Below are 20,317 nucleotides of genomic sequence, written 5' to 3' on the forward strand. Positions count from 1 at the left end.
GGCGACCGTCAACATTACATTGCGCTCGGCTTTACACATTATTCTATTGCAGTACATCATTGCGCGCGTCTGCATTTCTATGCCTGCCACACGCGTGTCGCCATGTGTAAACATGGATCCTGAACAGGTCAATTCTCGTCCACCCTCGACGCTCGGCCCGCGCCCCCCGTTCGTTGGCTGACAACCTGTCGCGATACAGAAAACAGAGAGGATGTTTGAGCTGGAGATGCGATACAAACAGGCTGTCCATCAGACAGACCTGTTGGTCAGGGAGGAAGATGGGCGCCGGATGAAGCTGCGCAGCATGGTCCTTCGCGATGATAACTCGTCGCTAAAAGACCAGGTTGCGCACAGGGACAATCGCATCAAGATCCTCATACAGCGAGCCGATGACGCTCGCCACCTAATAGAGTCCATTCAGCAACAATGCGCCCGGCAGGAGAAGCAGATCCAGGCCCAAATGCGCGAGATCGCTCACCTTAAGGTAGGGCGGTGTGCATATATGCTAGCGCGGAAAAGTCGGACCAATGCTGACACCATGCCATAGGAGGAAATCGCAGCTTTCAGCACAGTATCACAGGATTCCGCAAAGATCCTATCCGAGAAACTTGCCCTAACACGCGAGGTCGCCGTCCTCAAGCCCGAAGTTGAGCACCTGAAATCCCAATTGTCACACCAAAAAGATGTCCTCGCCGAAAAGTTGGCACTAGAACGCCAACTGAACACGCTGGAAGTCGAACTCGCCAATGAGAAGCGCGCTGCGGAAAAGGCGGCTCAAAAGCAGGAGCGATATACCAAGGAAGAAGAGGAACTCCGAAAACAGGTCCGCGAACTCGAAAAGGAACTCAACAAGGAGAGAAAGGCAGCACAAAGGAGTGGCGATTCACAACAACAGGTCAAGGCTCTTCGAGAACAACTAGCGACGGCGGAAAAGAAGTTTGCTTCGGAAAAGTCCAAGATGGAACAAGCGACCAGGGCTCAAGTGGAGAAGTCTACCGAGATGGAGGAGGAGCTCGAACAGCTTAGAGAGAAGCTTTCCGAAACAGAACAGGCATTGGCAGCTGAAAAGCGGGCAGCTCAGCGCAAGGCTAAAAACCAGGAGAACAAGGCATCCGTATCGGAGGACGAGCTCGCGGCATTACAGAAACAGATCGACGAGTTGAAGCAGGCTCTGACAGAGGAAAAGAAGGATAAGGAGAGGCTACGAAAAGAGAATCAGCAAGCGATCACCGAGGCCGAAGTACGACAAGCAGCGACGGACGAAAAGCTGGATAAGTTCAGGACCAAACTGCATGAGGCCAAGGAGGAACTCAAAAAGTCCAAAGCCGATCTGGAAAAGGCCCGAGAGAAGGCAGCAAAAGCGGCGCTGGTAACGACAACCACGATACCGACTAAGAAGGCGGCAGCGAAGGTTGCGGGCAAAAAGAGACGTGCGGATGAGGTGTTGCTCGAGGAAACGGCCCTTGGTACACCGGGCGCAGCCGACAGACCGAAGCGTCCTCTTAAGAAGAGGGGATTCGACCCATCGGACATGGTCCAAAAGTCCACATTTTCCATCACGCCTTTCCTCAACAAGACGCTGAACCCAGACGGAACGACCAACGAGGATGTACCGGCACCGGGTGAGGGCGCGGCTGAGAGCGAAGCTGCGCCAAAGCCTACGCCCGCGCCAGCGGAGGATTCCCTTATGGAGCTTGGCGACGACTCCGTCCTAGCACATCTTCGCCCAACAGGAAATACACCAACCGAGGTAAAGGTTACTGAGCAGATAGAGAAGGCCGGCGGCGGTGCTCTGGAAGCCGAGGCAGGGGAGGAGAACAACGGCAAGCCCGAGGAAAAGGCAAAGAAGGGCCGTGGCAAGGTCAAGGCCCTCAAACCGCTCGCAGCTTCGGTAGCGTCAAAGAAGGGTCCTATCAAGGTACCGAAACTCAAGATCAACAAAGTAGCACGCGCTGCGGAAGCTGTGTCAGAAGAGCCAACAGAAGAAAACGGCGAATCTTCGACGCAGCCCCAGCCAGAAACCAGCAAACCGGCCCCCAAGAAACCCGAACTCAAGCCTAAAACCAAGCCCTCATCAGCACCCACATCCGAGTCCGAGCAGCAGCAGCAGCAGCCCACCACCTCTCAACAAGCAGCACCACTCCAAAAGAAGAAGAAACGCAAACTGCTCGGTAATACCAGCAAGACTACGCTCTTCGATAACGACGATGAAGGCGAACGAGTCGACACCAGCATCCTTCCTGGGAAAGGCAAAGTGGCCGCCGCAGTCACAGGGAAAGCGACAGCGAAGAGGGTGGTTGCCCCTCTTGGGAAGACCATGGTGGGCAAGGTGCATATTGCTGGAGGGAGTAAGAATCCTTTTGGGAAAGTGGATAAGTTCAGCCCACTCAAGAAGGATCGTAGGGGAGTTAACGCTAGCTTTTTGCATTAATCTGGTTGGTTGAAGACCCGCCCATTGTTCGTTGTGCCTTTGAAGCGAAGGGATAGGTTTCATGGGCTCATCATGGGGTTTTTTTTAGCTATATAGTGTGCATATGGCATTTGGGATGGAAAGCATTTCTAGCGTCTAGCTGGCGGTCCAGGACTCGGTGTTAATGGAGTTCAATTAGTCGATGGTATGGTATGGCATGACGACTAAGAGTACGATTACGTGCATAGTTCCGGATTCTTTCTGTAGGGCATACACAGACATCAGTATGTAGGCGGTTTACGAAATCACAACACGATTCATATCAAATTCAAACAGATCAGGTCGGACATGATAACGTGGAATAACTTTACTGATTTATAACCGAGGCTGCCCTGATTTCTATAAGCCCCTTTTTTTGTCTTCACCCAAACTTTTATCTTGACCGTAGACCCCTTTTCGATACACAAAGCAAAAGCTATCTCACCCCAAACCCTTCGTAGCGTCGCTTTCTCTTTTCTCTGTCTCCCCTGCCACACCCTTCCTCCTTAATCAAACAACCCCCCAACCGCCATCTCCGCCCACCGTCCCCCAACCTCCCCACAAACCTCCTTGACACTCCGTCCCCTCTCATCCCTAACCCACCTCACATCCTCCTCAGCACCCACCTCCGCTCTCCTCTCGCCCACCCCAACCCCGTTGGCAACCTCCACCACCTCAGCCGGGAACACCTCGGTCGGCAATCCACTTCCCAGCCAAAGCAACAACCAAAACACTTCTTCTCTTCCATTTTCCACAGCAAGATGCAACGCCGTCTTACCCTCGTTCAACGGGTCGCGGAAGGTGAGCAGTTCGCTGGGGGTGATGGTGGTTTCCTCATCTTCCGAAGCGGCCACGTCCGTTAGGAGCTCAATGATACCCGCAAAGTCGCCCTCGGCAGCCATGGTGTGCATAGCGCGTGCAGGGCGCGCCGAAGGGTTGGAAGAGAGGTAGGCTTCTTCAGTGAGGGCAGGTAGGATGTCGAGGGAGGACTGGACACCGCCTTCGTTGTGGTATTGGGTGAGGATGGCGAGGCCCTGGGAGGTGGGGAGGACGGGGTTTGTCGCGCTCACGGGCACCGGGTTCGATGACCCTGAGAACCCCGAAGAGGAGGAAGAGGAGGAATTGGTGGGCAGGTAGGTGTTGCAAGAGGGACAGCGGAGAGAGAGGGCCACGGAAGAGGAGAGGTCCATCAGGCATTGCCAGTGATAGTGGCAGTTGCAGGGGAGGAGGAGGTCATCGGGGACTTGTTGGGGGTGAGCGGAGGAGGAGGAGGAGGGGCCGCCGTTGTCATGATCCTGGTCCATTCCATTGTCTGAGGCGTTGGAGTCCTGGTCTAGATCGTAGTCGGGGTCGACTTCGAGGTAGAGAGGTTCTGAGCAGGCTTTGCAGAGTGACATTTTGTGGTGTGGGTTTGGTGGTAGTATCTGGTTGGGGATTAGTTCAGTGATCACTGGATGGATGGATGAGGCACAGTGGGTAGTATGAGATATGGTGCGGTGACTTACCTTGAATAAAAAGTGAGGTAGTGACTTTGTGTTTCTTACTTTGTTGAAACAACGCGCGTATAGAGGCGTCGTAATCCCAAGTTGGAAATTCTTGCAGAACCTCAATGATTTGCTGAAAAATGTTTGCGGTCGTTGTGGCTTAGACAGATGTGAGGTTATCCCGACGATGCGAATGGAATCAAAGGGACGTAAAATTCTCTACTTCCTGTTAGTGAGGTACAGCGAGGGTCCTGACGCTCAAGGGGGTCACAATGACTGACCCAGTCGTATGTGGAGCCGAGGTATCATTTCGAGACTAGCACAGGTCCACGCTTAACAGAACTCCCAACCCAAACGGAATGGAAGCCTTGGCGGTGGTTCACGGCGGTTCCCATGCAAGTGGAAAAAGCCAGGGCACCAGGGGCAGGGTTGTCGCCGGGTTGGCTGCCTGAAGGATGGCTGATTGGGCAGCGACGGCGTTACGAAGCTGGGCGATTACATCAGACTGCTTCTGGGACCTGCTGTGGGTGTTAGTGCTTGTCTCGATTGCGATGGATGGCGTCCCCGCCCCCGCCAGCCGTACGTACCTTGACGCCTGTAATGGCCATGCTCTTTTGAGCTTCGCTTCCCATCTTCGGCCGGCGACGCATGAAACGGGAGCAGGAATAAGGCACTTCATCCATCATTAGCAGCAGGAACCAGGACTCGTACAAATACCTAACATCCAACTCCGCTTTTCCGCCAGAGCATAGATCCAGTCATCATCATCACCCAGCACCGCCTAGGTACACTACACCCATTAGGAAAATAATCTAATAAACGACGACCGCATTGGGCGTCTTCATTACTTTTGTTAATAGAGGGGTTATCTCTTTTCCACGGTTCCCGCCGGATAACCTTGCGAGCGCCATTCATCACTAAGACGAGTGGTTCCCCGATCGACCCCTTTTCAACACTACCATCCGCAACGATGAATGTCCTCAAGATCCAGAGGTAAGAAGACGAAGACGGGCCTTCAAAAGCCAAGGACGACATGGGCAACAGCAGAACACAGCTAATGGAACTAGGAAATTCCCTCAACTACAGCAGAGCGACATCTTCGGATTGGCCGATGCCTTCCGCAAGCTCGACGTAGACGACAAGGGGTACATTGACGAGACTACTGCCATCAAGGCCACCCAGGCCAGCGAGCGCCAGCCCTACGATGCCGTCCGCGCGGCCCTCAAAGAAGTCGGTCTCGATGCCTCGCGCCGTGTAGAACTCGAAGATTACGTCGGGGTAAGTCGAAGCCTTCTTCCCAACAACAGTGGAGAGGGGTCGCAGCACCACCACATACATCTCACTTCTTGAAGGCCACCCAGGTCGCATTCCGTATACTAGGTACCATTCATCAAAAGATCTGGCTGACAATTTCCACCCTGTAGCTCGTCGCGAAGCTCCGCGAAGGTCCCGGCAGCGCCCCTGCTGCTCCGTCAACTCCCGCTTCTGTCATCGCCCAGCGGACGGGAGGCGCTACTCCTAGCCACGCATCGAAGCCCTCCGTCGGTGGCAGCGGCAAGATCTTCGTCCAAGGCTCAAACGCTAACATCACCCACACCATCAACGAAGATGAACGTACCGAATTCACACGCCACATCAACGCTGTTCTTGCGGGCGACCGCGACATCGGCAGCCGCCTGCCTTTCCCGACCGACACCTTCGAGATGTTCGACGAGTGCAAGGATGGTTTGGTTTTGGCCAAGCTCATCAACGATAGCGTTCCCGATACCATCGATGAGCGTGTACTGAACATGCCCGGCAAGAAGACCAAGACCCTCAACGCGTTCCAGATGACAGAAAACAACAACATTGTTATCGAGTCGGCAAAGGGTATTGGCTGCTCCGTCGTCAACATTGGTAGCTCGGATATCATTGAGGTCAGGGAGCATCTTATCCTGGGTCTTATTTGGCAGATTATCCGCAGGGGCTTGCTCAGCAAGATCGATATCAAGCTCCACCCCGAGCTCTACCGCCTTCTCGAGGAGGACGAGACCCTCGAGCAGTTCCTCAGACTCCCTCCTGAGCAGATTCTCCTGCGCTGGTTCAACTACCATCTCAAGGCCGCCAACTGGCCCAGGAGGGTAGCCAACTTCTCCTCTGACGTCAAGGATGCCGAGAACTACACCGTCCTCCTCGCCCAGATCGGTTCCGAGTACGGCTGCACGAGGGCGCCTCTGCAAACGCGCGACCTTCATCAGCGGGCTGAGGAGGTTCTTCAGAACGCCGACAAGCTCGGTTGCCGCAAGTTCCTCTCTCCCTCTTCCCTCGTGGCCGGTAACCCCAAGCTCAACCTCGCTTTCGTTGCCAACCTCTTCAACACACACCCCGCGCTTGACCCCATCACTGAAGAGGAGAAGCTTGAGGTCGAGGACTTTGACGCTGAAGGCGAGCGTGAGGCCCGTGTGTTCACCCTGTGGCTCAACAGCTTGGATGTCAACCCCGCAGTCCAGTCCTTCTTCGACGACCTCCGCGATGGTACCGTCCTTCTACAAGCATATGACAAGGTTATCAAGGGTTCCGTCAACTGGCGCCACGTCAACAAGGCTCCCGCGCATGGCGGTGAGATGCTGCGTTTCAAGGCCGTCGAGAACACCAATTACGCGATCGAGCTGGGCAAGCAGAACGGGTTTTCCCTGGTTGGTATCCAGGGTGCCGATATCACGGATGGTCAGCGCACCTTGACCCTGGGTCTCGTCTGGCAGCTGATGCGCAAGGACATTACCCTTACCCTGCACGGTCTAGCCCAACGCCTCGGCAAGCGCGAGATTACGGATGCGGAAATGGTCAGATGGGCCAACGAGATGAGCCGCAAGGGCGGCCGCAACTCGAGCATCCGCTCGTTCAAGGACCCTGTCATTGGCTCGGGTATTTTCTTGTTGGATGTGCTTAACGGCATGCAGAGCAACTATGTCGATTATGACTTGGTTACTCCCGGCAAGACTGATGAAGATGCTTACCTCAATGCCAAACTCAGTATCAGCATTGCCAGAAAGATGGGTGCCACTATTTGGCTGGTGCCAGAGGATATCTGCCAGGTGCGCAGCCGCTTGGTCACGACCTTTATCGGTAAGTTACTCCTTTTAATTATTGGGCTTTCATTTGACTGGCCGGGCTAACACATGCGCTAGGTTCGTTGATGGCTACCTATGACAAGATGCAGTAAATATTAAGTATGACGAGAAATGATGAAGTGGTCTTGCTTGATAACTGGAGATGAATATAAAGATACAGCCTTGTTAGGGCGATGGACTTAAAAAGTTGAACAGACGAATTGTGTTGTTTACGAGTGTTTATTCTCTCTTGGTGCCAACCCCTCACCTTCCCAAGCCATTTCACATTGAATGTTCAATTACCCGCTGGTTGCACCGGGAATCCCAAAGGCTCGGTCGGTCATTTGACGCCAAACAATCCAAGCTGTCAGCTGCATCATTACACAACCTCCAAAACCCAAGCCAATAAAGCCTGACCAAATGAGGCGCGGTGGCAACTTCAGCCCTATAGTGTTGATTGAAGCGACATCTCCGGTTCATCCGACGTCCAGGGCCCTGCATATGTCATTCCTCCACTCCACAGGACCCTTGTCTCCATTTGCGAGCTTCTATGCACCGAACGAGCGGGACTTGGCCTAAATCATTGACAGCGTCATAGCGTCTTGGATGTTCGGATCAAAAGAAGAAAGTCTACACTAAATTTTGAACATCACCGCCAGTCATTTGAACACCGTAGAGGTACCTAGTTTTGTCTTTGTTTCGTTCGGGTTAAATAAGACAGCAGGGTACACAACCCGCTTTTAGAAGGGGAAGGATGGATAGTGGTAAGCTCATCGGCATCTCGCAACTCGGCTCTCCTCGATACAAAGGCGCGCGGAGAGAAGCGAGGAGGTCTGGTTCTACTTTGATTGAATCAGGAGATCTGTTTCGATTTATGAAAGTTCCAGTTTCCCTTTTTTTCCCGCACAATACAGAATCAAGTGACGTCCATCGTAGGCCTTTTGTCCCCCCCGATCATCAACGAAACCCCGGACTTTCCGCATCCTTTGCCTTTGCCCGTCTTCGTGTCCCTGTCATTCACCAAGTTAGGTCCTTTTGCTTACGCCGCGCCGCAAATAGTAAAAAGTATTACTCTAAGCACACCTATACCCCTATTTGGCCTACGTAAAAGACTGAGCCCGTTCATCTCTTCTTCCACAGAAAATCCGTCGATCCTATCCCGATCGTCCCGCAATTGATCCCGATAAAAGGCATGTGTACACTACACTTGCCCGCTTGTCTTAAGATCCGCTTTATCCGGAGTTGGGAGGGATCTGGGGCCTCGGGTTCTCTACATGGGCAAATCTTGTTTTCTTCTTCTTTTTTTCCAATTTGATTGACGTCTATCCTCAAAGGAGTGCTCTGTCTCTTACACTATATCTATAAGAAACTTCTCAAAAGAGCTTTGCTTCGCTTACCTTGCTCTTTTCTTTTAGTATCTTTTCAAAGTTTAAAAACAGACTGCATCATCGTGTCAAAGTTGACGGCCGGCTTACTACCCAACATACAATCGGGATAGGAGTACCGGACCATCATCGAGATTAGCATTGCCCTGCAACAAAAGCTATCGACATTACGCGGCCATCCGTGCGATTCTGATCCACCACCAAAGGTCCACCATCTCAAGGGCTGTCTTTCTTTGAAGTTTGGCTGTATTCGCACCTCTTTGAAGGGCCAAAACTTGCCGTCGCTACAAAATCGCCTCACCATATTTAGTCCTTCAAAAAAGGGCGGCACGAAAGCGACTGACGACGAGAGGCCATACATAACTTTGGACTAAAACCCACAACAGTTCCCCAAACCCACGGGAACCATGACATTCATATCCAGTCACCCAGCGCCAGCGCCAGTGCCAATGCCAAACGGCCATCTCAAAGCACGAACAAGACGCTCATCATTCAAGCCACCATTATCAGCTACATCGACATCAACATCGAACAGTATCCTTACCACCAACGGCAAACTCGAAAACCTAGTTTTCGACCGGCCCTTCTTCTCCCTGCCAACGCCAGATCAGAGTCCCCGTTTATCTCGCGAAGAGGAGAGTGATGGCGATGGAGGAAGAATTTCACCATTAGACAGCAGCAGCCGGGCTGAGACACCCAGCGAGCCAGGAGCAATGTCAAGATCATCACCATCATCGTCCGGAACGAACAGTCCAGCCATCGAAGACTACGATGACCTCACCACTTCTTCCGAAGCGATGGTGCAGCGGGATGAGAACGGGGAGGTGAATGAGAGAAGTTTACCAGCCGCGAGGCAAGGGCCGGCGGCGTTTCCGCTTACCATGATGATGAATACGCAACAGTTGTCTGGTAGTGACAAGGACGTTGCTCTCTCAGTCGAGAGGAAGGGGAAGGAAAGCAGCCATGGAGCGTTGAAAGCAGTCCGACCTGACATCCACGTCGGAACCACCACCCTTTCAACAGCCGACATCCACAACTCGCTTCTGACAGCTATCGAGAAGCAATGCCATAAGATAGAGGGAATGTCGTCCGATTATTCTTCTTCCTCTCCCACCACGTCCCTACACCACTTAGCTGCAGCTGCAGCAGCAGCAGCAGCATCAACGGAATCAACCGGCCATGCTGTCAAACGATCAAAAAGAAGGGGCAAATTCTCCGACTTGGTCTTCACCCGCAACTTCTCCACCTTTGACCGGCAAAACGCCCTGGCAGCCTCGTCGCCCTTCCACGGCTTCTTCACCCTCTTCTGGCTCGGCATCTCCCTCTTCGTCATCAAGATCGGCGCCGAGAACTGGCGGCAGAACGGCAACCCGCTGGGGCGGAACGAGATTTTTCGAATCATGTTCCATCGGGACCTGGTGGTCTTGCTCATCGCCGACGGTATAATGTGCCTATCCACCGGCGTTTCCTGGGTCCTGCAGCGCCATTTTGTCCGTCGAGGCGTGGTCGATTGGGATGAGGAAGGGTGGGTGTGGCAGAATATCTGGCAGTGTTTGTTCGTGGCTGGTGTGGTGGGCTTCCCACTGTTGAGGGACTGGCCGTGGACACATACCGTTTTCTTCGTCATGCACGGCATGGTGATGCTGATGAAGATGCATTCGTACGCGTTCTATAATGGGTATCTGGCGTCGGTGTGGAAGAAGCGGCAGCTGTTGCTGGGAACACTGAAGGAGCTTGAGCATGTAGAGGTTGTTACCAAGCATGACCCGAACAGGAGCTGGACGGAGCCGTTCCCGCTGCTGCCGAGAGACCTGTCGACTGAGCATCTATCGAGAGTGCCGTCGGCGCAGGCGTATAAAGAGAGGAGAAGGATGTCGACTGCTGCGCAGCAAGGGGCTGATGGCCAGGAAGGAGAGAATGATGTGGACAAGATCGTTGCGGCGATTGACTCGCACGAGCCGTTGAATGAGGAGCAGGTCCATGTTTTTGAAAGGGCGCTCAAGTGGGAGGTGGACGCCATGACGGATGAGCTCAGGGGCAAGGCGACGGACGACAAGAGGGTGTATCCGAATAACCTGACGCTGGCGAACCATTACGAGTTCATCGTGCTGCCGACACTGGTGTACGAGCTCGAGTATCCGCGGTCCGAGTCCATCAACTGGTACTATGCTGCCGAGAAGATGGTGGCCTGTTTCGGAGTCATTTTCGTCATGATCATGATCTCGCAAGCCTTCATATACCCCGTGGTCATGGAGACGGTCAGGATGAAGGAGATGGGGATGCCGTTGAGCGAGCGGTTCCAGTATTTCCCCTGGATGCTGGCCGACTTGATTTTCCCCTTCATGATGGAGTATCTGCTGTCGTGGTATCTCATCTGGGAGACGATCCTTAACTTTGTAGCGGAGATGACCAAGTTCGCCGACCGGAACTTCTATGGTGCCTGGTGGAACAGCGTGTCGTGGGATCAGTTCGCGAGAGACTGGAACCGACCGGTGCATAACTTTCTGCTCAGACATGTGTACCACAGCTCCATCTCGGCCATGAAGGTGAACAAGCACACGGCCACACTGATCACCTTTTTCTTGTCGGCATGTGTTCATGAGCTCGTCATGTGGTGCATCTTCAAGAAGCTGAGAGGCTATTTGCTGTTCCTCCAAATGTTCCAGTTGCCGGTAAGTTCAGATATCCCCTAACCTACGTGTTGACTGACATGATGCTGACGTTTCTGGACAGCTTGTGAGCTTGAGCAGGACAAAGTGGATGCGGAATAGGAAGACATTGGGGAATGTTTTCTTTTGGCTGGGTATATTCACGGGCCCGAGTATCCTGTGCAGCTTGTATCTGATTTTGTAGAATGTAGCAACGGGGAGGATCCGACGGCATCGGCGTTCATGGAGGACGGCGTGGTATACATTGTTGACAGATGGACTTGGATGAGGTAGGATAGAGGTATCTTCGTCGGTTCAATATAATGCGTATTCGAGTGTGCTACTATTCCTATTCCCATTTTTCTTCCAAATTAATTGTACTGTGATTATGGCCTTGGTAGTTGTTGGTACAGTGTTAGTGTTGGTGTTGGTGTTGTTAACGTTAACGGCAGTGACGGGGGGGATTGAAGATCGTCAAAAGGGAGAGACGGGAGCCGAGACGGGAGACGGGAAGGCATGTGGAGGAAATCGGGCCATCTTGGACCCTGCCCGCCCTGAGGAAATTGTTAGTGTCAAAGGCTGTTTGTTGGTGCGTACTAACTGTCGCGACGGCTGCCAATCACACAGGCGATACACCAATCATACGTCATTTACATGTGGGCCCATTACCTACCTTTCAAACTTACCGCCTTCTCAATTCCTCACCCATCCGGATTCCGTCCATGCCCCTGCCTCTGTCTGGGCCCCAGCGTTCCCGGGCGTCGAGTGAAGGTATTTTCAGCAGGTGCGTGGGTGTGCCTGTGCCCGTGTCGGCTGCAGTGGCCGGGCTCGACGATTCGACCAGAAACGGAACATCTTCCACTGTGCTCCAGCGACATCCAAGGAAATTTCCATCTCCGGGCATTCTCACAAGGTTCGAGGTTCCCCTTCCGCTTCCCGCTGCTTCGCTTCCTTTCTCACCTAATCGGTTCTCCCCTTCACCTCGCCAAACCTAACGGTGTGTCCCGTCTCCTCTTTCCACTCACCACCACCCCATCCCTCTCCCAGCTCCTACCTAGTAGTATAGTGTACCCTTTCCCCCCATCCCACTTCCATCGATTGCTGCTTATCCATTCGTCGCCCTTTTCCATTTGCAACTCCCGTCTACCTACCTACCTACTTTACCTATCTTGTTTCCGCCCCAGTCGGCCTCTCCTTTGCCCGAGAGCAGCACACTCATCTAGCATTTACTCTTAGGCCTGACATCTGTCATCATCATCGACCGCGACCGCGAATCGCGCACGCCATCGATTCTCACCATGTCTCGCAACGGCACCACTCTCTACGTGACCGGGTTCAGCCACGGCACCCGCGCACGCGACCTTGCCTACGAGTTCGAGCGGTACGTTATCTAGCAAGCAAGCAAGCAAGCAATCACTACAACGGCGATGACTCGATCACCACCTTCGAGTACGGTTCCTGTCCTCGATCCGCCCTCGCCCTCCCCATCCCGCCCCGTCCTCTCCTCCATCTCTCCCGCCCCCGTCGTCGAACCCCCCTCCGAACCCTCTCCGTCTCCGTCTTCGCCCTTCTTGCGACAGTCTCCTATCTCCTGTCCGTCTCTCCCGCCGCTTTTCGCTATGTCCACTGCGCTTCATGATCCGCTCGAGGTAACCTCGTTGTCATTCCGACGCCCACGCCCTCGAACCATTCCCTTCTCTCACCGAGCGGTTGGCGCCTACACGTATCCTTCCTCCCACGTCGGGCGAGTCGCCCGTCCATCTTGGCGGAATTTCTCGAGCTCGATCGCGCGCCTCTGCGAAACGGCATCCTCATCTTTACGAAACGAATCATTCTACGTTGGTGCCCGAGTACTGACGCATATCATAGCTACGGCCGTCTTGTTCGCTGCGACATTCCTGCTCCTCGTAGTGCCAGCAGCAGACTGTATGTTACCTTGCTTATCCCCCCCAAGTGATGGAACCGAGTTGGCGCTAACGGCAAGCTTCAAAGTTTTGCTTTCGTTGAGTACGAGGATCGTCGAGATGCCGACGACGCGTACCATGATATGCACAACAAGCGCATTGGCCGTGATGACATCCTGAAGATCGAGGTCAGTTCACCTTTTCCTGCCACGACAGACCCAAGCTCATACTAGGCTGGTTGCTAATTCCAACTACAGTGGGCTCGCACTCCTCCCTCTGCTTCTTGGCGCTTTGACCGCAGCGATCGTGAGCGTGGTCCTCGTGGCCGCGACCGCTCACCCCGCCGCCGCTCTCCCAGCCCCAGGCGCAGCACTAGAGACTACTCCCCTAGGAAGGATGATCGTCGTGACCGCGACCGCGACCGTGACTACGACCGCGACCGCCGCGATACTCGTGACCGGTCTCGCAGTCCTGAGCGGTAGGTGGCCCATAACCTTTTGCAACGTGTTTTCTGCCCGATGCTGACGTTTCTCCAGTGAGCGTGAGCGCGATGTTAAGGACGATCGCGACCGCGAGGACCGTGATCGTCGCGAGAACGGCACCAACGGTGACGACAGAAAGGGTACGTACACCCTTTGAGCGAGCAACCCCACCGTGCACGACCGTGATCTGACGACCTATCCTTCTGCAGCCATCGATAGCCCGGAGAGACCTGCCCACGATGACCTCGACGTTGCCGAGTAAACGGATCAACATACTCACGGCGCGGGGTCACTCCGGTTTTGGCGCCAGTCACTCAAGCCCCGCCTTTTGTGTTGGCATGTTGTAAGAAACGCCAATTGTTACCATGGTTTTGTGCTTTTCTCTGTTTCTGTGTCTGGTGGGCATGCTGATGTCTGCACCTCTTTCCTGGGCAGCTGCATATGGCGTGCTGGCTATATGGCGCCTCCTGCCTGATTTTTTCCAACTCTAGAATCCAGACGAAGCGGTCGATCGGGTGCTCTTGAAAACAACACTCGCCATTTCGACCATTCGGGAGCTACAAAATCTGCAAGGTTGATCCTTTTGTACGATGGCACACTGCTGGTTTGGATCCATTATTCAATGACCTGTGAAAAGACGAAACAAACGGCCGTTGTATACCGATGTAAAGGTCATGACTCCAAAGGCTTTTGCTTCATTGCCTTGGCAAGTCCGGAAAGGAGGGCACACAAAATAAGCATATCGGATGATCCCTCAAGGGGCGGGTGGAAAGGGGCTCTTGGTCTTGGTGACCGGCGGCCTGGTTGTTTTTATTTCCTTAGTCGTTTGTCGTCTTTTTTTTTTTTTTTTATCTCTCAACAGAAAAGTAGCTAGAACAGCTGTTTAGGTAGTAAATGGTAGGGGCTACTGAGGTGAACCCGGTTCGGCGAGCAGACTTGAGTGACGAGGCGGACTGTATAACATCAGTGCCGATTTTGCTTTTTGTCCTTTCATTGTTGGGGGTGTACAGATACTCGGACCCTTTTGCCCCGATGGCCGTTATGACGCTAGGTGTTTCTGTGTGTTCAGAGTCAATTGGTTCACATATCGACAATCTAAGATGTTCTAGCGTGTGTCGTGATACTTTCCCAACCGAAGCAATCGCAAAGGCACTTCTAGTATGCAGAACTTATATTAAGTTGAGAAGTCTTCCCGAATTTTAACCGTTATGGAATAGTGATTCGAGTTCAATGAGGTTGAAGGAAGCTATGGTTGGTACCGCACCTATGAAAATCAGATTGGTTACATCCTGCATCTCCGTTGAAAGCCGAGCAAAAGCGCTACAAAGTAGATTGGCTAACTAGTGAATTGGGAATATTGGCATGTGCAATCATAATCCTGGTCCCAGGAAGCTCAGATGTATCACTAAAGTGCTGGCAAAATCCGACAAGTACAGAGTTGTACCGGCCTGCCTGAAAGGCTTTGCCATATCATCCTCGACCAGGTGTTTGTGAGCTTCATGTTAAATTGTTGATATAAACGACATCAACCTCAACCTGTTGAGTGAACAAGTACTTGATGACCTCTGTAGTTCATAGCCAAGCCATCAATCAAAGCCGAAATGGTACCACGCAAAGGCAGGCCAGCCGGACGGTCATGCCGTCTCCCTCTCTGTCTGATCTACACTACGGTTACATCACATGAGCTGTCCGGGAGGTGCGCGAGTTGTATGTGTGTTGTGCGTGCTCAGTTACAAGCCCAAGACTCCTAATGCTGCTGTCCGCCTGTGGGCTGCCTCGTAAGCTGTTATTGTATTCTTGATGTGCTGAGTAGGGAGTGACGCGCAAGTTGTCGGCTTCTTCTAGACTCTGTCTCCCCATGGGACATATATTCCAGTACGTTGAAGAATGTCAAGGGTAGGTAAAGCAGCAGTAAGGGTTAGGTTAGCGTAGCCAACGTAGGGCTAGAGAGCATAACCGAACGGATGATCCTCGATTTTGTCCCCTTGTAGCGTAGTCTCTCGTAGCACTGGACCCTTGGCGACTTAGTCAAGGCGGTCAGGTGACCCTCAAAAACGGATAAGCTATAAGGTTTGTGAAATCAGCTGGATCTATCCGGATAGGTACAAGGTTGTTCTCATTTGGCGTTTGTGGAAACTGTAAAGGGGGTGGCAGAAACTTGAAATCGAAGAAACAAGCGCCAGCTGGTCAACAAATCACAAGAGGAACAAACTAAGCATTGATGTTCGAGAACTTTAAGAACACTGCATGCTTAGACATTGGCAGCAAGACAGGATGATACATAGGTAGGGGACGACGACATGGCAACCATTCACTGCTGGATTCGGGACGTGAAGGAATGACTTTGTGCCTGCCTGATCACGTTGCTGTGGTGGTTAAGTTGTCGGCTGCTGAATCTCCCAATGACTTTTCAGTTGCATTGAATTGCTGGGGATTTTTCGTTCGGAACCTGGCAACCCCACAACCTAACGAAGCCATGAACACTCGGCCGGGGTCCCGCCCAGTGCGCCCTGGACGGGATTTACTCATTCACTTCTTCTTCCAGAAGGAACAGCCCAAAAAGCTCCGCATCTCTCACTGGGCCCTGGAACCCGACCGGTTTTGTTCCTGTTGACAACTTCCCGACTCTCCTTTAAATACCCTTTCCCTTCCGAGCTTCCCTTCCTTTTTGCCCGTGTCCAGTCTTCTTCTTGTGTCACGGAGCTTGGTTAGGTTGTGCCTCTTACCGTATATACCTTTTTGCGTTACGTGTAATGAACAAGTTAATGCGCCTCCGTCTGTTTAATTCTTTTACGCACACTGTCTACTAGCCTTCCCGCCGACATAAGATACTTAATCAATTCCCGGTGCGACGGGAACCCCTAGATTGGCTTTACCGAGAACACGCTCAACCCCCAGTCCATATTCAACAAAAGCCGACAAAACTTCCGTCCTGCGATATTTCACTCTCCCATTACGACGAGAACCAATTTCTCACCAAGGCGATTCACCTTTCTGTCAACGGTACAGAAATCACTTTTGCAACGAGATACCCTTAAGCCGACGGGAGCTGCATGCACCTTTAGCTATATAACCGCCTGTCAACGAGCCCTGCGTCATCGTTCTTGGCGTCATATTTTCGATCATCCAAAGGACACACATCTACCTTGCGCATGCGCCCTGTGCCCCTGAGAAGCGACATATCGAACTTCCCGAGAACTTCAAACCAGCCCGAGTCCAAGAGGTAGCCCCTCTCACCAAGTCCCCAGAATGTCCGCGGTATGTTCACCCCTTCCCCCGCGATCTATATGGCACGCCGCATGAGCCATAATCGTTGCGCAGCGACTTGGTGCGCTCCCACTTCCGTTTTCCCGATACAAGCCGAAACCGTGAGCGTGGACGCTTGTTTGTACGTTCCTGTCTTTTGACCTTGCGCTGACTTCTCCTGTCAGACGCCAAGCGCTAGCGGCGCGCCCTCGCCCCTACCCATACCAACCGTCGAGAAACTGAGCGCCGCCGACCAGTTCCGATCCGTAGTTTCTCAGCCTACCGTGGCTGCCTTTTGTGCTGGCGGTGTCGCCGGTGCCGTCTCCCGAACAGTAGTCTCACCTCTGGAGCGCCTAAAAATCCTCTACCAGGTCCAAAGCAGCGGTCGCGAAGCGTACAAGCTTAGTGTGGGCAAGGCGTTGGCCAAGATGTGGAGGGAGGAGGGCTGGAGGGGCTTCATGGCCGGTAACGGCACCAATTGTATCCGTATCGTGCCATACTCGGCGGTACAGTTCGGAAGCTACAACTTCTACAAGAGAAACATCTTTGAGAGGCATCCGGGCGACTCCCTCACGCCCTTGTCGAGGCTGACTTGTGGTGGCCTCGCCGGCATCACCTCAGTGACCTTCACCTACCCTCTCGACATCGTTCGCACGAGGTTGTCGATCCAGACCGCGTCGTTTGCGGAGCTTGGCGAGAGGCCACGCAAAATGCCCGGCATGTGGGAAACTTTGGTCAAGATGTACAGGACCGAGGGCGGATTCCCGGCTCTCTACAGAGGCATAGTTCCCACTGTCGCTGGTGTTGCTCCTTACGTAAGTCAAACTTGGCATGTGTCAAGGTAATCCGTATGTGCTGACCGTGGTCAATAGGTCGGTCTCAATTTCATGGTTTACGAGCATGTCCGCCAATACCTAACCTTGGACGGCGAGCAAAACCCTAGTGCCGTCAGGAAGCTGCTCGCTGGTGCGATTTCCGGTGCGGTGGCCCAGACCTGCACCTATCCCTTGTGAGTCCAATTTTCCCCCATCTTTCATGCGCATGACTAATTAGGGGGAAAAAAAAGCGATGTTTTGCGCCGCCGTTTCCAAATAAACACCATGTCTGGTATGGGCTACCAGTACAAGGGCATATTCGATGCCGTGCGCGTCATCGTCACCCAAGAAGGGATCCGCGGCTTGTACAAGGGAATAGTACCCAACTTGCTCAAGGTCGCGCCTAGCATGGCGTCGAGCTGGCTCAGTTACGAGGTCTGCCGTGATTTCCTTGTGGGACTGAAGCCTGAGGAGACCAAGCTCTTGCAATAGACGCCACGAGCTTGGATCCATACCACGAATCCAACGAACATCGACACCACCGAGGGCCCGCTGCCGAAAGCAAACAAAAACAGACAATAGAAGTCAGTAATAGAGGGGCAATGATAGAGCCCTTGCATTTCATACGCGTCGACTTCTTCCTCCATAAGTAACCGGTGATAGTCCGTCATATCAAACCACGCTTTAATCAACCGACGCTCTATATGAAATCACAGCATAAGTCAACCTGTGAGTTCACTGGTGGGAATGGTGTTGAAGTAGCTCGAAGCACTCCTATATCAAGTGATGACAGCGTTCTCATCAAAAAACCGGATTTGGCTTCAGCCGGGCAAGTGTCTGTCAAGAGCAGTCTAATGAAGCAGTGTGTTGGATTGTGTTTCTGTTTTATTTTCTTCTCTTGCTTGAATGCGAGCTCGTTCTTATTGCATCGAAGGCCATGTTGCTTGTTGAATAACAATAAATTGGCAAAAGCACAGCGGAAATCCACAGGCATGTTTCATACTGAAAAAGGGAGAGTCAGTAAGTAGCTAGAGCGGGGCATCTTTGCAACAACATGGAAAAAAATTGACGATAGAGAGAAGTCACAAGTGCAGATTGGCTACTTGTGGCAAAGGTAGATGGAAAGATATACTAGTGTACCGAATGCATTCTCAATTGGTGTGACTTTCCTCGAACGTTCGAGGATGATTGGAGGCGAGACCGGTGACAGCCGAACTTGGCTCGAACACACGGGATGACAACAATGACGGAACGTCCCGCAAAAGGGGAAAACAAAACAAAGAAGTGACAGGGATGTGACTGGTGGATGGACGCACGAGCCATGCTGAAGCTGTACGCACAGACTATTCCTCCACCAGCTGGCGCCTCCAGGCCCACAATCCCAATTTCTGCCACAGGTGACCGCCCGCACAAAATCCGCTGGCGGTTGGACTCCAAAAACTTCTGTGAATTTTGCGGCACCTTTTGATTTCTGGATTTTGACAACCCCCGATTTCAGTCGACAATCGAGAGTCAGCCGCCAAGATGGGTACGTAAAAACAGCAAAACACCATCACCAACTGCCACCGAAATGGCCTCCATTGAAGCCTTTGTGTGCGAGTGGACGAGATTTTCTCAACGTTGAAAAGCTGAGAAACTTCTTCGATCTGCGACCATGGCAATTTTCACCTGCGTTCCCGGTCGCTGGAGATGGTCCTTGTTGGCCCTCGATAGATGCCATACTGCAATCAACCAGATCGCTCCCTCTTTCTGAGAATGAAGAGGACGACGGTCTGATGCGGATTGGCTTCGAGGCGCAAAAACAACAAAGGACGTACTTCGCGCACTTGGTCGAGCAATGGCACGCCAGTCTGAGCATACCTGAACCATTGAAGGCTGACTGGGAGTCTGTTTGCGACGAATAGGTATCGATCTCCGCAAGCACCACGAGCGGTCCACTCACCGCAAGGCCCCCAAGAGCGACAATGTCTACTTGAAGCTCCTGGTCAAGCTTTACCGCTTCCTTGCCCGTAAGTTTTTTTTTCTTCATGTCTATGGCCCTCTTCTCTTGTAAGACTCGTCATGATGCTAACAACGCGCGCTCCCAGGCCGCACTGACTCTGCCTTCAACAAGGTCGTGCTCCGCCGGTTGTTCATGTCCCGCATCAACCGTCCTCCCATGTCCATCTCTCGCATTGTCGCCAACCTCAAGGGCAACGAGAAGAAGACCGTCGTTGTTGTCGGTACCGTCACCGATGACAACCGTCTCCTGACCGTCCCCAAGGTCTCGGTTGCTGCCCTCCGCTTCACCGCCACTGCCCGTGCTCGCATCGAGGCTGCCGGTGGCCAGGCCATCACCCTCGACCAGCTCGCCCTCGAGAAGCCCACTGGTGCCAACACCCTCCTTCTCCGTGGCCCCAAGAACGCTCGCGAGGCCGTCAAGCACTTCGGCTTCGGTCCCCACAAGCACAAGGTGCGTCGCATCATACACATCTCAAAAAGAAATAGATTACTGACACCCATCACAGAAGCCCTACGTCGCTTCCAAGGGCCGCAAGTTCGAGAAGGCCCGTGGTCGCAGAAGATCCAAGGGTTTCAAGGTCTAAACGGAGCAAAGATACCCCTGGCGACATCTGGTACAAGGCGTGGGGAGTCTTTTGTTGCTCTCTCTTGTACTGCTGGCAAGAATGGCTTTGCTTGGCTGTTTTTGCTGTGCGTATTTGGGTTTGCATGGGGCAATACTCCGGGCTGCAGCTGGTGTGCAATCATCATAGGGCAACTTTCTTCAGTTTATGACAAGGGAATTGATGACCACCACGTCTTTACCAGAACCATT

The 20,317-nt window shown here is 52.9% G+C and overlaps 7 protein-coding genes across 7 annotated transcripts; 6 read left to right on the forward strand and 1 right to left on the reverse strand.

Annotated features, from left to right (window-relative positions):
* Positions 1-112: 112 nt before the first annotated feature.
* NEUTE1DRAFT_148813 (uncharacterized protein) lies at positions 113-2,431 on the forward strand (the record flags this gene model as incomplete). Its single annotated transcript, XM_009856148.1, has 3 exons — positions 113-127; positions 200-484; positions 548-2,431. 3 exons carry the CDS (start codon positions 113-115, stop codon positions 2,429-2,431), a joined length of 2,184 nt encoding a protein of 727 aa, XP_009854450.1.
* A 334-nt stretch (positions 2,432-2,765) lies between these two features.
* On the reverse strand, positions 2,766-4,108 carry NEUTE1DRAFT_124738 (uncharacterized protein; the record flags this gene model as incomplete). The annotated part of the gene is made up of 2 exons (XM_009856149.1): positions 2,766-3,873; positions 3,955-4,108. One exon carries the CDS (start codon positions 3,844-3,846, stop codon positions 2,956-2,958), a length of 891 nt encoding a protein of 296 aa, XP_009854451.1.
* Positions 4,109-4,637: 529 nt separating this feature from the next.
* NEUTE1DRAFT_124739 (fimbrin) lies at positions 4,638-7,283 on the forward strand (the record flags this gene model as incomplete). Its single annotated transcript, XM_009856150.1, has 4 exons — positions 4,638-4,926; positions 5,001-5,211; positions 5,358-7,038; positions 7,101-7,283. 4 exons carry the CDS (start codon positions 4,904-4,906, stop codon positions 7,133-7,135), a joined length of 1,950 nt encoding a protein of 649 aa, XP_009854452.1.
* A 2,206-nt stretch (positions 7,284-9,489) lies between these two features.
* Positions 9,490-11,260, forward strand: NEUTE1DRAFT_87893 (uncharacterized protein; the record flags this gene model as incomplete). The annotated part of the gene is made up of 2 exons (XM_009856151.1): positions 9,490-11,079; positions 11,141-11,260. The coding sequence occupies 2 exons, from the start codon at positions 9,490-9,492 to the stop codon at positions 11,258-11,260; spliced, it is 1,710 nt and encodes a 569-aa protein (XP_009854453.1).
* Positions 11,261-12,133: 873 nt separating this feature from the next.
* On the forward strand, positions 12,134-14,291 carry NEUTE1DRAFT_118208 (uncharacterized protein; the record flags this gene model as incomplete). The annotated part of the gene is made up of 6 exons (XM_009856152.1): positions 12,134-12,436; positions 12,925-12,981; positions 13,048-13,147; positions 13,217-13,437; positions 13,496-13,581; positions 13,651-14,291. 6 exons carry the CDS (start codon positions 12,354-12,356, stop codon positions 13,701-13,703), a joined length of 600 nt encoding a protein of 199 aa, XP_009854454.1.
* A 2,165-nt stretch (positions 14,292-16,456) lies between these two features.
* On the forward strand, positions 16,457-18,119 carry NEUTE1DRAFT_148817 (uncharacterized protein; the record flags this gene model as incomplete). The annotated part of the gene is made up of 4 exons (XM_009856153.1): positions 16,457-16,699; positions 16,873-17,502; positions 17,560-17,696; positions 17,754-18,119. 4 exons carry the CDS (start codon positions 16,691-16,693, stop codon positions 17,992-17,994), a joined length of 1,017 nt encoding a protein of 338 aa, XP_009854455.1.
* An 844-nt stretch (positions 18,120-18,963) lies between these two features.
* Positions 18,964-20,312, forward strand: NEUTE1DRAFT_118209 (60S ribosomal protein L18; the record flags this gene model as incomplete). Its single annotated transcript, XM_009856154.1, has 4 exons — positions 18,964-19,030; positions 19,407-19,511; positions 19,590-19,954; positions 20,010-20,312. 4 exons carry the CDS (start codon positions 19,027-19,029, stop codon positions 20,085-20,087), a joined length of 552 nt encoding a protein of 183 aa, XP_009854456.1.
* Between the last annotated feature and the right edge of the window lie 5 nt (positions 20,313-20,317).

Source organism: Neurospora tetrasperma (assembly GCF_000213175.1).
Source record: "Neurospora tetrasperma FGSC 2508 unplaced genomic scaffold NEUTE1scaffold_6, whole genome shotgun sequence".
Classification (NCBI taxonomy): Eukaryota; Fungi; Ascomycota; class Sordariomycetes; order Sordariales; family Sordariaceae; genus Neurospora; species Neurospora tetrasperma.